Source organism: Megalops cyprinoides, chromosome 25, assembly GCF_013368585.1.
Source record: "Megalops cyprinoides isolate fMegCyp1 chromosome 25, fMegCyp1.pri, whole genome shotgun sequence".
In the NCBI taxonomy this organism is placed as follows: domain Eukaryota; kingdom Metazoa; phylum Chordata; class Actinopteri; order Elopiformes; family Megalopidae; genus Megalops; species Megalops cyprinoides.
The window spans coordinates 6,407,501-6,424,430 of NC_050607.1; the positions used below are offsets into that span (position 1 = coordinate 6,407,501).

Genomic DNA, 16,930 nt, shown 5'->3' on the forward strand with positions numbered 1-16,930 from the left:
GGCTCATTTAACAGTCTGAATTGTAGGACTGGTTGAACAGGTTTGTGCTTGATTTCGCCACCTCAGAACTCAGCACTTTCCATGGCAAAAGTCACTTCAGTGAGTTTTTTCAGAGTGTGAGAGCTTTTGATAGATTTTAGGCTTCAAAAGACGATGCTAAGTAATAACATAATAAAAGTAATAATAGCTGAATTGCAGGTAATATTCAAGTAGTCATATAATAAAATATTCATACCCCCTGCTGTCCTTTGGAAAGGCATCCTTGGTGTCTGGTGAGGGTGATGTTCTAACGCAGTGTATTTCTGTGTTTCAGCATGTGGCGAACGCGCACCATGACTGGGTGTGTGCGCTGGGCGTGGTGCCCGAGTCGCCCGCCGTGCTGAGCGGGTGCAAGGGTGGGATGCTGAAGCTGTGGCACAGCGACACCCTCGCCCCGCTGGGCGAGCTGAGGGGACACGACTGTCCTGTCAACGGCGTGTCAGCCAACAGCAGCCACGTCTTCACTGCCTCCGAGTGAGTGCGTGCGGGCACGCGTGCGCAGACACACACACGCACAGACGCACACACAGACGCACACACGCATGCACTGATACACACAGATGCGTACACGCACACAGATACACAGGCACACACAGATTTGCACAGATACACATACACACACACACACACACACACTGTTAGTACTGTATCACACATTCATACATTTTTTACAAATCATAAGCACTTAGTTCAACATTTATTCATTTATTGAAATTTATATTAGATTCAATATGATATACAGAGATATTAAAATGAATGACTTCCTGCATAGCACTGATAATCATAACACCACCACACAATCAGGTGAAAATCTGGTCATGTGCCTGCTTTTGCAGACATAGGGCTCCCGGTGACTAACTCCCGGATCCTGTCATTAACAGTGACCAGTCAGTAAAGATATGGCAAGCGAGGGGGACGCTGGACGGCGTGCTGGACCTGAGTGACATCAGTTAACTGGCCGCAGGGCGCGCGCTGTGACCGGGGGCCAAGGGCGCGTCCAGCGGGGTGCTCCAGTGGCCGAGCACTCTGTGAAAGGGGGGGGGTGCCAAGAGTCTCGATCGGAGCCCCAAAGAGCGAAGGAGGGTCCCCCTCCGTCGTCCTCACTGTAACGGAGAGGAGCAACTGTGAACCGCGGCCTCCTGGGCAACAACCTCGCTTCTGAATGTGCAATCTGTGGCTCCTTATCTGGCAGCTCCTCTATGCAGTGAAAGTATTCCCTGTGTGTTAAGCAGTATGGCGTTGTCCACTACTATTGAATAAGGTCCTGCCAAACACAGTCCTGTCTTAGCACTGACCTGCATGCAGTACCCGTGTGGGCCAGTAGAGGGCACTTCCACGGACTAAGAGAGCATGGGCTCCTGGAGCTGGTCTCCAGGGTCACAGGTCACAGGTCACTGTGAGTGTGACTGGCAAGTAAGTCTTAACTAGCGTGAAAGTGGCTTGATGTGAGCTTAACTATTCCACCATGCTCTTAACATGTTCATAATTTGCTCTGATGGCAGTCAGTACGTAAAAATGATGGTGAATCCTACCTGCTTGTCTCAGCAGGTTACAGTAATTGTACACTCTTCAACTTAAAGATATATCTTAAAATTAACGCCTGTAGTGGTATATCTCCCAGTGCATCCAGAATAACAATGTGTCTCTGTACCACCCTCTAGGGGTTGTGTGTTTTCACTGTTACGGTCACAGTGTGTTTTATTTCTTTATTTCTCAGCACAACACTGTTATTTTATCTAGTGACTTAAACTGATGTATATGCTGCTAAATCTTCTGTGTACCTTCCTCTTTAACCTGGAAAGGGTTTTGTCTCTAAGGCCAGGTGGACAGCACCTAGCGTAGGTACGATATGTATATAGTAGTGTTCAGTGTAAAGAGAGAGGTGTTTCCTGTGCCTGTTACCCTGATATTGTAGGCAGTACAGTGAATGCACTAAATGAGTTTGGACAGACTTTCTTTCCTTGTCGATATTCATTCAGTTCATTCATTCACTCACTCTGTGGTCTTTTTCTGCATAATGTTGAAAGCTTTATGTATACATGAGTCTCGTTCTTCCTCTTGAATTTTAGTTGTGTAAGAAAACGCTACTTGTTTTAGCAGTTCTAATGTCAGATGTCGAGTCAAATAAATGTCATCTGTCAAAAACATCCAGGTCACCGGAAGAGTTCAATCACCAAAACATGACATTCGAACATATAGATTTCAGGCAACGTAGGCAGGTAGGAAAAGAATGTACTGGAACCAGAGGCGAAACCAATCTGGGGTGACACGTCATAAAACTCCGTCGAGGAATGTGCGCCACGGACCCGCGTCTGTCAGCCCTCTTGCAGCTGAAGTTCAAAAAATCAGACTCACAACCAACAACACTTGTTTGCCTCCCCACACAGCTTCACCCCCAAGTTTCATCGCACCAGCATTGCACGACCTTTTAACGTCTTCCAGAGTGAATTCCCCCAGGCTATGCTGGGGCATCACTGCAGCCAGAGCAACCACAACATCCAGGCATTTATCTTATCAGACGCATGTATCAAGGCTGTGTTGTGGGACACATAACCACTCCAGGGCAAAAACAGGAGGCAAAAATCACAATCCTGAGATTGTTGGTGAGCCAGTTCAAGTGATCAACACTTTGAAAAATGAGTCAAGTATTCACTGCTGAAAATTTGTGCTCGCAGTTACCTGAAATACTGCTGTAGCTGCGTTTTGCTTTCATTGGAATAGTGCACACGTGAAAGAGCCATGTTATCTTTTTCATTAATCAGAGTGTCCTTTAAACAGCGTTAGCTTTTCTTTTCTTGTTTCAGGGTTAAAATAACAGAAATTGTTAGTGATGTCATTTCAATTACTTTGTACCACTTTTTAAATGAAAGATGGGAATCTGACACCATACTAACACTTGGATCACATAATTGGTGTGCTCGGGTGTTTAATTATGGTCAATCAAATCTGGCATGTATTTGCCATATAGATGAAAATTTGCTGATATAAAGCAATCAAGCTATGCATGATTTAAGACTGTGGAACTCAATCAAAGTGTATGCACAATAAGAATTGAATCATGTAGTACAGGTATATGCAGGTGTCTGCATTCTCAAGAGCATTAATGTTTTATAATGGTGAATGTGTACAGGAGAATTCAAACAAATATGCAAGATTTTAGACAGTGAAACTCACATTAAATCGTTTATTCAAAATATTTTTTTTTTCATTTAATTTGTGCTCTCGGGTCCACATTAGTAGATGGTACTTTAGGGCTGAAGAACAATACATTTTTAGAAATATAATATGAATAGGTATAAATAAAGTAAATAGAAATATTTAAAAATGTGCTTCTAAAGTCGGCAAGTCTGGAAAACAGTGCCTCTTAGCAAATCGAGACATGCAAGCTTTGAGATCTTGTAACTAAAAATGTGAAAGCTATCCGATGTTAAAGAAAAACAATTGTTTCACGATGTGTCCAGTCAAAAATATATGCAAATAATGACTCATATATTGCCACGATGCGAAGCCGCACAAACACTGACATCTAACGTTTTATTTTATGTTTGCTGAAAACTTCTAACCAATGGGAGCTACCTGTTGCACTGAGGCAGACTTACTGTGCGCGTCTCAGGTACAGCTCAGCAAATCTGGTTCCCTGCAAACGCCGCGGTGAGTACTGAGAAGAGCGAAGAGAGGCGTGCAACAACACCTGTCTCCTTGCTACTGACCAGGTAATGTGTCTAATTTTGCGCCGTTGTTATAAAACAACACGAAAGTATCGCATACGGGTCAATTATCGGCAAGGGAATTGGTTCAGAGGAAATAGGTGAAAGTCTTCAGTATGTTTACCGACGAAAACAATTGCGGAAACAACACGAATTTAGCGTTCAGGTTTGGCAATTTGAACCCCTGCCAGTTAATTACTGTTCAGATGCCATAGTGCTTGTACAATTATTCATTCCGTGTTGCTTTGTCATAAAACAATTGAAGTTAGAATGTGAACGTGATGAACGCTATTACAGCAAATGCTGTGGTTACTGTGGTCCTTACCACAAGTCCGCAGTTTGCAGTTTGCAAGGTCGTGGTATGGACGTATCACCGAAAAAAACTCACTAGCGCTTGCATTTAAATATCGGTAATCAGCCTTGAATGTAATTTTATTGATGTAATAAATAAAGATGATAGCAACACTTTTTTTCGTGTCACCCCCTTTTTTTCCGCATCTCGTAAAGAAGCGAACTTATTAGCCTACACAATATACACAAACACATCGAATGGAAGCTGTGAAAAGGCCCCTCTGGCGGACGGCCGTGCCACCCGGTTTGCGCGAACAATTTAATGTGATGTTGCCGAAACAATGATGAATTGTAAATTTTGAAAAAAACGTATGACGTCCCGAAAAATACTGAATTACGCACAGTTCTTTCGATTTGAAGACGCGCAATTCCCACACGTGAAAAAAGCGTTGCAATATCGTTATGTATAATAGGCTACATTATTATTAATAATGTAAGCATTTTCAGTTTGGTGCTTTGTAAACCTGCTCATTCCTAATTAAATTATTTGTTTGTTATTGTATGTTGGGCATTTAATGCTAAATTTACATTGCCTATTGGATAACCACCCTTAACACTTCTTTGAGATTTAAAATCAAGGCTCAATCAAGGAGCATTAGGAACTGACAACTGCGCTGTGGTCAGGCCTCAAGCTGGCTAAAAGAGTGACGTGTACATCAAGTCGGAGAAAGTGGTTAATTCTTGCCAAACGGCAGTGTAAGTTTGGATTCACTTTACGCCATCGTTTGACACCTTTTGTCACAATGTACACATTCTCACTGATATCACAATAACCACTGATTGTCCATTGATTAGTTTGCTCTTGAGAGGTAACACATTCCATGTCAGAGCGCTGGATCCCGCTCCGACATTTGCTCATATTCGCCTATAGTTTGCTATCTTGACGGAAATCACGGATCCTCCCTGTTAGCAAATGTTTCCATCAGACACTGCGGGGATTTACCAAACGCATGTCCGTACATCAGCCGAATTATGCTTCTTAATTACAGGGGCCATTTACAGGGGCTTAAACGTGAGTCCTGTAAAACCAGTTGCGTGCATACCAGCCTGCGCTCGATCCAGCGATGCCGGGAGTCGGCGAGGCTGGTTCCTGTTGGCCGCTGATTAGAAATCAGAGCTTCCATTAGAAATTGTATGCGGTGTAATTCTAGCTGCTGCTCCAGAGAACCTGTGACTGTGAACTTCTCACGCTGCGGGATACGGAAGATTCCTACAAAGGCGTGTCAGGTCAAATTCATTAACAGTAAGTTTAACCATGTTTGACGTATTTAATAGTATATGTTTGTGCGCCTTAAAACAAAACGTACTGCGGCCGTGTTGGCCACAGTTGCGCCCGGTTGCAAATATGGCACTAGGGGTGCAGCATGTATACGGCTACATGCCTAAACCTTTTGAATGCACCTTTCTAAAGTCGCTCTGGAAGGGCGCCTAAAGTGTAAATTTAATGTAAATGTGTTGTGTCCATAAAAGGCCGCTTGTCTCGTTCAGGTGTGAAAGATATCATCAGCAGATTGAGGCACTACATGAACAATGAATGCTGCAGGTAGGTCTGACAACAACCGTGTGTGTGTGTGTGTTTCTGCTCACTGGAGGAAGTTTTACAGTTTTTACAGCTCAGTGTGTGTGTGTTTGCTAGAGGTGGGTGTTAGCACAACTGAGCATGTGGACGCTGGGCAGAAGGAAGTTAAAAGGCGCACATAAACTTGTGTTAGCTGTGGACAGCTGTGTTCGTTTCAGCCGCAGATAGTGTCCAGGTGAATTCATATGTAAGTTTTCGCTCTGCACAGTGTCCAGGTGAAAATGTCTGTTAGCTGTGGACAACGCATGAATGAATTCATGTGTCCATATTAAATCTGAGATACATGAGTTCATAATGAGACTATCAGCTGTGGACAGTGCCTGGATGATTGAATCTTTCTTTACGAGAGTCCTGTATATTTCCTCACTTGCAGAAATCCTGAAGCCGGCTCTGCTGGTTTGCTTCCTATTGGTCGCCGTTGTCTTCACCCTCAATTACCTGGAAATAAACAAGGATTTTGACCTGAGATATATATATGGTAATTTTTTAACTGTATACTTTAGTCAAATACTTTTACATTTGTGTTTTTGCAAGGTACTTTTTGTGTGATGGCTTTTACGTAAATGTTAATGAGACTTGCTCTGAAGGATGCTGAAGACTGAAGGATAAAGAGATGGTTCACTTATTCTGGAATATTCTTGTTGACTCTCCCTGTCTAATGTTGAGTGATGCTGTTAGTGCTGCATTTAGGTATTCACATACCTGAGATGAGGAATTTCGAAGAAGATTTGGCAGATTTGGCCCGCCTCTCTTCGAGGCAGGCGAGCTTGAAACACCTGAGCTAACGTGTGCCCATTCTTTCCATTTTTAAGCAATTAAAAACATGAAATACTCAAGCAGTCACTGTTCTCGTTGCAATAATGCTAACTAGCTACTTTTGGCAAACTTGAAGTTAGGTTAGTTTAGTTTATCTTAGTTCTATTTTAAGTTGGTGAGGGCAAGCTAGTTTGATGTTACACAAAGCATAGCTCAACACAGGTAGCTGGCGAGCTAGCGTTCTCAATTTGTTAGCTTGTCAATGAAACTTGCTCTGACTTCAGTGTTGCTAACGTGTGCATGGGTGTGTAAGGTAGGGTAAAACCGCTATTATGTTTCACAGCCAGCTAGCTGTTTTGATAATAAATGCTAAAGAAAATAAACATGAAACCTCAGGAACGTTATTGATTCAGGAAGTTTAATATCAAACACAAGCAGCACCACATTTAACTCCAGACGTCATATTCCATAAGCCCCTGGTGCAGGTGTTTTCAGCTTTTGCGTGTCTAATTCTCCCAGGAGAGATGGGAAGCGTTTAGCAGAGGGAGCTGACAGGTGGTCACCCAGGTAGGTGGGTGAATCAGAGGGGCAGAAATGCAAGTCATTATCTGCATTATCATTTATGTCTTTTAACTTCTCTCCCCAGCGAGGTTAACTCAAGCTGACCCTGCCCGTAAGTACTCCTTTCACAGCCATTTGTGTGTATGTTAATACTGAATAATATGTGTATGTATGTCGATTTTTAGTGCATACGTGTGAATATGCATGCATGTTGTTTTGAGAGTGTGTATGTGTGTGTGTGTTGATACTGAGTGTCTACATGTGTTTGGTTTTATGTTTCGATACTGAAGATGTATCCATGCGTGTCACCGTATATCTGTGTGTGGTGTATGTCGATACTGAGTGTGTTTGTAAGAGTTTTATGTGTTGATGCTGAGGGTGTACGCATGTGTGTACGATATGTCTGTATGTGTATGTTGATATTGTGTGTGTGCTGACTCTTGTGAATGTGTGAAAACTTTGCTTTTTACATTTCTTCCAGCCCCCACAGTTCCGTATTTTAAGTGTGGCCTGTCCAAGCCCTGTCCCGAGGGACACTTTGCCTTTAAGATAAGCAGCGGGGTGGCCAGTGCGGTAGGACCCCGCATGTGCCTGGAGGACAAAACGTAAGACCCAGCTCTCCTACGCGCATCCCTGTCCCCTCCATCTGAACCCCTCCTCTCCCTTCTGTCCCTCCACTTCCTGTTCATCACTTCCTGTCCTCTGTGTTTCAGACTGATGAGCGGAGTGAAGAACAATGTGGGAAGAGGGCTGAACATCGCCTTAGTAAACGGTAACCGTGGTTACTGTTTGACTGACCACACAATGGCTGCCTCAGTGAACATCCTCATTTTAATACACAGCAGTCACTGTTAGAAGAAGAAACAGTCATTTGTATACCGATGTCAGTTTCATCCATTTGCATTTCTCTCTGTGTGTTTACAGCAAAGACGGGGGAGCTCATTAAATCGGACTACTTTGACATGTGGGTAGGAGGTGAGACATTTTCTAATATCTTTTTCCCCTGATCTGAAGTTTTTGATTTTTCAATTTATTACATGACATTCATTGAGCAGACGCTCTTATCCAGAGTGACTTTGAGCACGATAGAGCATAAGTGTATGCATTCAAGTTGAATGAGCAGCAGTGCCCGACCAGTGGAGTGTGAGCATAATAGTATTCAAGCCAATACCACAAGGTAACTTGTGCAGCCTGACTAGACAAGGGAAGCAAAGTATACTACAATACATCAGTCACTAGGTCACAGAATCCAAAATACATCACAATACTACATATAAAATAAACAGGTGTTATGGGGCAGGGACTGAGGTGGAACCAAAATGCGGTCTGAAGAGGTGGGTCTTCAGTCTGCATCAAAAGATGGCTAGTGATTCTGCTGTCCTGTCCCCCGTGGGGGGGGAGGTCTTTCCACCACTGAGGAACCAGTACAGACAGGGATCATGTTTGAGAGGAGTGACCCAGTTGGGACGGAACCGTCAGCTGCCCCGTGGTTGCAGAGCACAGTGGTCTTAGCAGAACATAATCCATTCAATCACATGGACCAATGAAGAGAACCTGAAATACAATCTGTCCGCCATTGAATCGAATGCACGGAGTCAGGATGTGTGAAATGCGAACGTAACCCGCTGAGGTGCCGCACTGAAGTCTGGACCTCCTCTCTGCCCAGATGTCAACGTCCTGATCGCCTTCCTGAAGAGCATTGAGGAGGAAACGCTGGTGCTGATGGCTACTTTCGACGACGCCTACACCAAGTAAGCGAGAAAAACGCAGGCATGTCCACCACTATATCAGCAAGGGTAGGACAGAAAGAAGTGAAAAGAGTCTTATACACTGACTAACCCTAACCCCTGCAAAAAGAAAAACAACTATGTACAGGACTGTGTTTTCATCTGTAGGGACCTTAATCAGTACAAAAGGACAAATTATTGAAGTTCCTGAATACACACCTTCAACATACCTATTGTAGACAAAGTCATTTGCAATCAGTAAGTGCTCATGTGTATACACAGTGCTCAATATATTAATATACAGCAGTACAATTTGGCAACACCATGAAATTACACTCATTTTTGTGATATGGATGTGGGCTATAGTTTAGGATGGTGACAAACATGTTAGCCCTGCATTGTCCTGAACAGGGAACAGGGAATTCTTGACCTTTACCTGTCCTTACACTGAATAATTACAGATAAGCATGAGCTAAGTACAGTACTTAATGATAATGATAATGATGGGTCATTTATGACATGCATGGTGTGATAGTTGTGTGTTGAGCCTGTTCGAGATGTCAAAGGGATTGGCCGTGAAAGTGAACAAATTGCAGATTGGCGTGTGAGAAGCCAAACGAATCCCTGAAAGTGGCAAACCAGTATTCGTCCTCGTTAATTACCACACCCTTAGCAATCATTGAATGGCAGTGGATTGTTATCAGTGCAGTACTCATGTTAGTAAATCACCTTCAGCTAGCCAACAATAAAACTTCTGAGTCTTGAGTTCAGACTGCAGGCTTTAATGCTCAATTTCGAATTGCTGCTCATATCCAGTTTTTTCTTCTGATTGTATACGTTCATTTTTGAAAGCGGTCCATATCTGATATCAGTGTAAATGGACCTCCATTCTGAAATTTCTCCCACGTGCGTATAAAGAACAAGTCATGTCTGTCTAGTCACCCTGAATTAAAATTACAAGCAGAGAGCAGGGAGATGTGAAAATCACTTTTTACACATTAAACATTCTCAATTCCAGTTTGAGCATCCACACACAGGTTGCATGAAGGTTGCATGGCTCCAATTAATTTCCACATATTCAGGCAGCCCAAATCAGAACTGAAAAGGTGCAACTTCGCGCTTTTCCTGTTCACACTTTTCTAAAAACATCCGATATGGGTCACAGGGGAAGAAAAAAAAACAGAATTGGGCCACTTTTAGCTGGAGTCTGACCATCGCCTAAGGGTCTTGGCTGGCTGACAGGGTTTGTCACCTGGACAGGATGTGGGCAGGTTATGTGCAAAATGAGCGTGAGATGTGTTTGTCTGCATGTGGGAACTGGAGGAAAGGAAATTGCTCTTATCTATGGGTAGTGCAGTGGCTCTGTTCCACAGTAACCCCAGGCATGAAAGCTTCCTGCCTCAGCTGGTACAGGCCCTGTATAGATGTAAAAAGGCAATAGAAAAAAATTAAATGGAAGCTGAAGGTCGATACAAAACGACAAAGCGTTCCCACCTGGGCAAGGAAAAGTTAAAAAGGCATTTGGCTGGATGCCACTGGAATCCGCTCTTGCCCAACACCGCTGCTCAAAACTACAATCGTACAACCAAAAGCAGAAGAGCGACCATTCGCTCACCTCTCCTTGTGAGCTCTGTCACAGAATGTGTGACTTCAGCGTATGAGCACCTGGAAACGTCTGCCAGGTGGCGTTTTGTAACGTACACCTGTCTGTCTGATAGTTTTGGAACTATCATATATTTTTCCGCTTCAGCTCAGAAATCGCTTTTTAATTTTGAGTATTACTGTGGGAATTTGGAAACAAAGTTGCATCAGTCCCAGTGTAAGTAACAGTTTACCTTTTGGTGACACCATATTGAGACGCCATATTGAGGCCAAACTACTTTTTATGCTTCTTGTGGGTGCTTGCAGACTCTCGGACAGATCCGTGTAGATACTGTGCTGTCTGTCAGAAGACAGTGGGGGCGAACACAAAAGCCAGGCACCTTTCCCTTCTGGTGGATCTAGCATGAACGTTAAGCATGGCATTGTTGTTAAACTAGCCAAACCGGTTCATGTGTCCCGGCTGTCACAATGACACGTGTGTGTGCGCGTGATTGCTTTGATGGGTGCACATCGCAGGGTAGCATGGGGACACGTCGCCCTGCATTGTGGCATTGTGTAACACGACAGTTTCGCTTTCATCGCCTTTGATTTGAGCGATCTCATTTTCTGTGCACCATCCCATTTCAACCCTGGAAAAATGTGTAGTGTGTAATCATCATCGTAGGGGTTAAGCGATTGCTATCTGAGAAAGACAGCCAGCCAGAAACTGGTGTGCGTGTGTGTGTGTGTGTGTGCGTGCGTGCGCGTGTGCGCGTGCCTGCATCTAGCCAAATTTGATCTAGGTTTTTCCAAGATTTGGCTTATACATGTTCTGAAAACACTTGCAAGGAAATTTGATATGGTTAAATACAAGTATGTAAAAGTTGATATTTGTGTGTTATTCTGAACAAGATGCTGTCTGTTCATTAACACCACTTACATGGCGTCGGTAAAGGTATGTACATGGCTTTAGGGAAAAAGAAAAATGTGAGGTGCACATCTTTTCATCTTTGTTTCTATATTTCTTGTAATATAGTTTACCTTCATTAGATTAAAAGATTTTTTTTCTTTGTCAGGTACGCTGAAGGTGCATTTGCAAGAGCTTGCATAATTGTGTTTTGTCCTGACAGATTCTTGTCAGGCATTGAAATGTTATCCTGTTTACATGCAAATGGATGCCATTACCACAAGTTAATCCGTCCTTCGATCGATTGACAGGCTCAACGCGGAGGCGAAGCAGCTGATCGCTGACTTGGGGAGCTCCAGCATCGATGCGCTGGGCTTCAGGGATAACTGGGTGTTCCTGGGTGAGAAAGGGGCCAAAGCCAAGAGTGCTTTTGAGAAGGTAAACGCCCCTATGCTGCCTTACACCCACACACACAGACTACCATGTAGCCAAAGCTCTCGATATTCCCCTTTAAAAATGCCAGTTCAACATTTCCCCATGCTCCCCCATGTTTTTTTCCATTTTTATCAAATATCAGTTGTTTTTTTTTTTTTTACATTAGTGTGCTAGAACAACAGCTGTAAAGGCACATAGGATAGTTCAAAGGTCAAAAGAACCCCCTTAAATTTGGTTGGGTTCAACCCGTTTTATAAATTGAGAGTATAAAAGGCCACAAACAGCCGCAGGCATAACAGTGGTGTTAATGTGTGACGTGCTTGGCTTCAGGCTGGCTAATGGCTTGAAGGACAGTGGGTTTGTGACCTATGCCAATCCTGGACTAATGGCTTTGGAGGTGGTGTGACCAGGACCACATGGTGACCCCATGTTTTTGCAAACTTAAGCTCTTCAATTCAAAACTCCAAGTGTAATTAAGTATTTATCTCTGTGTGGGGTCACTTGTATGTTTTTTCAAGACCATTAAATGTGGTTGTCCATCCAACTCGGATGACAAATGTCCAATTTTTTCATGAAAATGGGAATCCCATTTCTTAGTAGCACGTTGAATTTAGGGACCCGCGACTTTGTGACATGTGACTGTAATATCCAAAACAACACAACAAGAATACCTAGGAACCTAGCAACCAGGGGGCGCTCTGGCCACCGCGCCTGGGTTTTTTTTAAATGAATGCCCTGTCTTCCAGCACATAAAGAACGACCCAAACACCAACAAGTACGACGGCTGGCCGGAGGTGCAGCAGATTGAAGGTTGCATTGCCAAGAAACCAGAGTGACCTTTGACCCCAACCTCAGTGTTGGCTCTGTTTGGAGCAATGGGCAATGGGTGTCCCATTTTCCTGTTTACATCACCGAGCAGGAGCAGGTGACAGAGTTGCCTAAACACTGCTGCCTTCCTATCTGCAGGTAGATGCCAAGCAGAAAAGATTTTATAGTTATTTTAAACATGTAAATATGATCACAGATAAAGCTGTACAAAGAGTTAGAGCAGTGATTTATCTGTTGGTATTAGTAAGGTTATGATTTTATTTTTGTTATTACTAATTTAATACTTGTGTAAAATCTACGATAATGGAGAGGGACTTTTGCGAAGAACTCCACCGTCTGTGTGTCCCTCTAACACTATGTGGTTACACGCAGTTCTGTTTTGCACCCTTTTTCCATGCAGTACAAGGCAATTGATTTTTCAGCACTGTTTCCTTTGCAGACTTGTACTTCTGTGTTTCCATGCATGAATTTCAGACTGAACTGGTATTTCACCCCATGTCAGATTGCATCATGGGAGTCACACTAATCCTGGTGCCCTTACCTCCCCATCCCATTTGTTTGAAACTCGTCTTGCCGTGCAACACAGAGAGGTTATTTATCTTCTTTCATAACGGTCCATTTTTTTTTTTTCCTCTTTTGACTGGCAACTTGGCACTGCAGAGCCGTCTTCTCACCTTGCAGTTGGCCAGGTCTGCCACACCTCAGAGGAGTCTGGGACGTGGGATGAGATCTGAATGTGAGTGTGTGTGGAACAGTGTCACATTTCACATCACCCATTGTGCGATTGAAAACGCTTCAAGGATTGTGGGAGATCAGTTTGACAAAAAGTGTCTTTGTTGTCATTTGTGTTCTTTTTTTTTTTTTAGTAAAACTGTTTTGACTTTTAAATTGATTCTGATTGACTCTTTTGATTCGTGTGCTGGGGGTACATAACAGATGATTTTGAAAGCTCTTTACAGTGTTCTTGTGTGATTTGGCTTCAGTGGGTGCTGGCGGGGATGGGGTGTATGTAGTTATACTTAAAATGACTCCATCCACCACTCTAAAGCCCCTTTTTCCCTTAACTGTCCGACGAAGGGATAATCATGGTAGGATGGGGTGGCATGACCGATGGGTACCAGCAGGGGGCAGCACACCTCACAGAACTCCCTCCTGATTCTCTGAGCTGTGAGTGCGCGCTGAGCTGAATAAACAGACGGCTTTTTTTGAGCACAGGGGCTAAGCTTACCTCTACTATAACTCATTGATAAAACTGACTTGATTCCTGAATTGTTGATGAAGATTAAAGGACTATGGCCAGTCTGAATGTTGCCACTGGATCAGTGACAAGAAGACGACACTGGAGATAAAACCCACATCGGACCCACTCCACCCTCGCAGACCGGAGAGTGTAGATTTTTCACAGACCCTGAATATCGACCTGATCTTGGCCGCATCATCACAGTTCCCCTCCGAACAGCCAAAGACACTCTGCTGTGCTCAAAGGAGCTGCCCCCTTTTCTCCCCGTGAAAGCAGGCCAGCTGTAAAAGCTTTAAAGCAATTGAGCAGGTAATTTTCACAGCACCGAGAGGCATTGGATTGGATTACAGTGTTCCAAAGGCGACCTGAAAGCTCTGTACTTGCCAGACCCTTTGTAAAGAGTTGCTACAGCACCACACAGTTGTGTTAGAGTGTCAGGAGAGGTGCTGGAAAAAACAGCCAATCTGCTGAAGAGGTGGAGGAAGAGGAGGCATGTGGCTATAGATGAGCTCTTTAGAGATTTAGTAGCACGCTATAACAATATTCTAAGAGCTCAGTGTGGCGTTGGGGTGTGGGATTGTCGAAGGTGGTAGATTAAAAACACAGGATCCTAGCGTGGGGAGGCATTTAAAGATGGACAGACACACAGCCGTCCGATTCTCTCAGCCTCCAGCTCAATCTCCACGGGCCGCGTGAAAAGGGCTCCAGGCATTCCAGAAATGCTCGAGTCTCGCCGCTCGACCGCACTGAGGTCCGTTCATGCGTCATCGGAAGGGAGGGCAGGGGTCAGAGGTCGGCTCGCGAGGCGCTGTCACTTTGCTGGCGAGGCCGTGAATACCAGCCCCTGTGTTTACTGTGGCCTCCGTGCCGCGGGTGTGGGACGCTGGCCCTGGACAGGGGACACAGGGAGACCAACGGCAGGGGAGCAGTGGGTACTTGGGGTACAGATAATGGAGGGGGAGCCCTGCAGGTTCACTGCGTTTGAATATACACTCGATTATTCATTTGTGGATGACATAAGAGGCAGAGCAGCCCAGAGCTGCAGGAGAGTGGAATTTGCCCGTTTCCCAGAGAGCAGCCCTCACTGTCACCCCTCGCCCCCTCGCCCCCTCGCCCCCTCGCCCCCTCGCCCCCTCACCCCTTCACCCCCTCACCCCTTCACCCCCTCGCCCCCTCGCCCCCTCGCCCCCTCGCCCCCTTGCCCCTCACCATTCACCATCGCCCTTGGGGATCCCTGACTGTTGCCAGTAGAGAGAGAGGGGAAGTTTACTTCAGAGTCTCAGGCACACAGACAGTTGGTCCTCCACTCGCAAGTCCCTGGGAATTCATTCATAAACATGAAAAATTTCACATCACATTTAAAGATGTGAAGTACACCAGTGTGGAGATGCTGATTTCACATTGACACAGACAAGAGAAAGGCCAAGAAAGACCTACTGTATACCAGGAATATATTAATCGGAACAGGCAACTTAAATTCCTTCAATAGTGATTATTCACCTTTTGGCTGCTTTGCAACCTGGTGACCTGGCCATTGGTGGATACAGGTTAACTTTAATGCATGAACCCATAGGTGTTAAAGTGGGAGTTAGAATGTGCAGGAAAGCCTTTCTAGAGCACAGATCAAACAGCCGTTGACTTTTCCCTTTTTACTCTGCATTTTTTGCCAATCTTTCAGTTGAACTGTTGACACTAGGGGCTAGTGTGGGGGGCAGTGTGGCATAGTGTTAAGGAGCAGGGCTCATAACTGAAAGGTCGCTGGTTCGATTACCCACTGGAGCACCGCTGCTGTACCCTTGGGGATGGTACTTAACCCCCCATTTGCCTCAGCAATTATCCAGCTGTATAAATGGATAGCATGTAAAAATTGTAACTGATATAAGTCGCTCTGGATAAGAGTGTCTGCTAAATGCCAATAATGTAATATAATGTAACACTGTAGGGAAAGGCTGATGCATTGGAACTGTCTAGATACTGTAAAAATTGTCGCATCCTGAGGTCCTTATCAGTGGTTCTACTCAGAGACACAACTGCCACAGCACTTCTCTGGGTTGGCTGTCATCACCCACACCTGCTCTGACTGCAGGCAAGACCGACCCAGCTGCGTTTACAGGAAGAATCTGCTTGACCTCAGTTATCCTCTGGCCTTGGAGGGAATCTCACCCTGATTTAGTGTTTTCCCGACAGAGCTTGTAAAACAAGTTATCGCGAAGGGGCCGCAATCAGCACTGGCAAACAGTGCCCCCCGAGCCGACATTTCACACCGATCCGCGCGTGTTCCGCATTCCTGGCCCTTCTCCCGAAGCGCTCGGAGACGGCAGATAAGACTGTGTGCTCTGCTTTGGTACTGGGCTGGAGTGGAATGTTGGAGAGCAAGAACCAGTTGGGCACTTGGCTGGGGGTCTGCATACGACTTTTGGGGTGTTGGGGTTAGACCGAAGGCCGATTCCCCAGGGACATGGGAACAGCTCAGGTGATGGTGCCGTTCTCCAGAGCAGAGACTTGTCCTCCAGGAACAACAGAAAGCCCAAAGGGACATCTCTCATAGACACTTTTATTCTTTTTTGTAGGTAAATCCATTCCTGACAAAAATGGCTTCTTTCTGCTGTTCTCTCACACAGATAACAGATGCTAACACATGTTTGGTATCAGTAATGAAAAATATTGCAGATAGGCATAGCACAAAGACTTTATTTCACCTTTATTTCAAGACTTTATGTTTTCACCAAAACATCTTGCACAGGTAATATTTCATTTTATTACATGGTAACCTAACATCCATCAGTTGGTGTACTGGTCCCCTGTACATATGGTGTCTATAACTGTCAGTAGTATGTTAGTGCTTCTGTAATGCCTGTGGTGTCTGTATCTATTTTCTTTGTGTCTGTATGTATCTGTAACTGGCCATGGTGTCTGTGACTGACTGTAATGTCTGTGACTGACTGTAGTGTCTGTGACTGACCATAGTGTCTGTGACTGACTGTAATATCTGTGACTGACCATGGTGTCTGTGACTGACTGTAATATCTGTGATTGCCCTGATGGAACAGGCCTTTGCAGGTGACACTATGACCTGATACTGAAATGTTCTTTGTTTTGTTGTCCTGTAAGACTGTGTGAAGGACAGTGGGTTTGTTTCTCTGCTGTGTTTGATGATATTACCAGGGACTGTTTTTCTTTCTGGGTGGTGTTTTGGTGCCACACAATAGAACAAGTCAC

The 16,930-nt window shown here is 44.5% G+C and overlaps 2 protein-coding genes and 1 long non-coding RNA gene across 4 annotated transcripts in view; all 3 read left to right on the forward strand.

Annotated features, from left to right (window-relative positions):
- Positions 1–1,981, forward strand: part of LOC118771813 (kinesin-like protein KIF21A) — a 41,087-nt gene extending 39,106 nt beyond the window's left edge. For both annotated transcript variants that reach the window (XM_036519871.1, XM_036519872.1), the window contains 2 exons: positions 314–513; positions 921–1,981. In XM_036519871.1, coding sequence (XP_036375764.1) covers positions 314–513; positions 921–993 — 273 coding nt within the window. In that variant the 3' untranslated portion in view covers positions 994–1,981. The remainder of the gene's footprint in view (positions 1–313; positions 514–920) is intronic.
- Positions 1,982–3,666: 1,685 nt separating this feature from the next.
- LOC118772212 lies at positions 3,667–5,640 on the forward strand. Its single transcript, XR_005004641.1, has 3 exons — positions 3,667–3,752; positions 5,249–5,340; positions 5,586–5,640. It is a non-coding gene; the product is annotated as an uncharacterized LOC118772212 (long non-coding RNA).
- A 330-nt stretch (positions 5,641–5,970) lies between these two features.
- On the forward strand, positions 5,971–13,276 carry LOC118771662 (protein FAM3C-like). The gene is made up of 8 exons (XM_036519670.1): positions 5,971–6,154; positions 7,079–7,105; positions 7,475–7,598; positions 7,707–7,765; positions 7,918–7,968; positions 8,660–8,744; positions 11,520–11,646; positions 12,390–13,276. The coding sequence occupies exons 1-8, from the start codon at positions 5,971–5,973 to the stop codon at positions 12,477–12,479; spliced, it is 747 nt and encodes a 248-aa protein (XP_036375563.1). The 3' UTR covers positions 12,480–13,276.
- Positions 13,277–16,930: the final 3,654 nt, after the last annotated feature.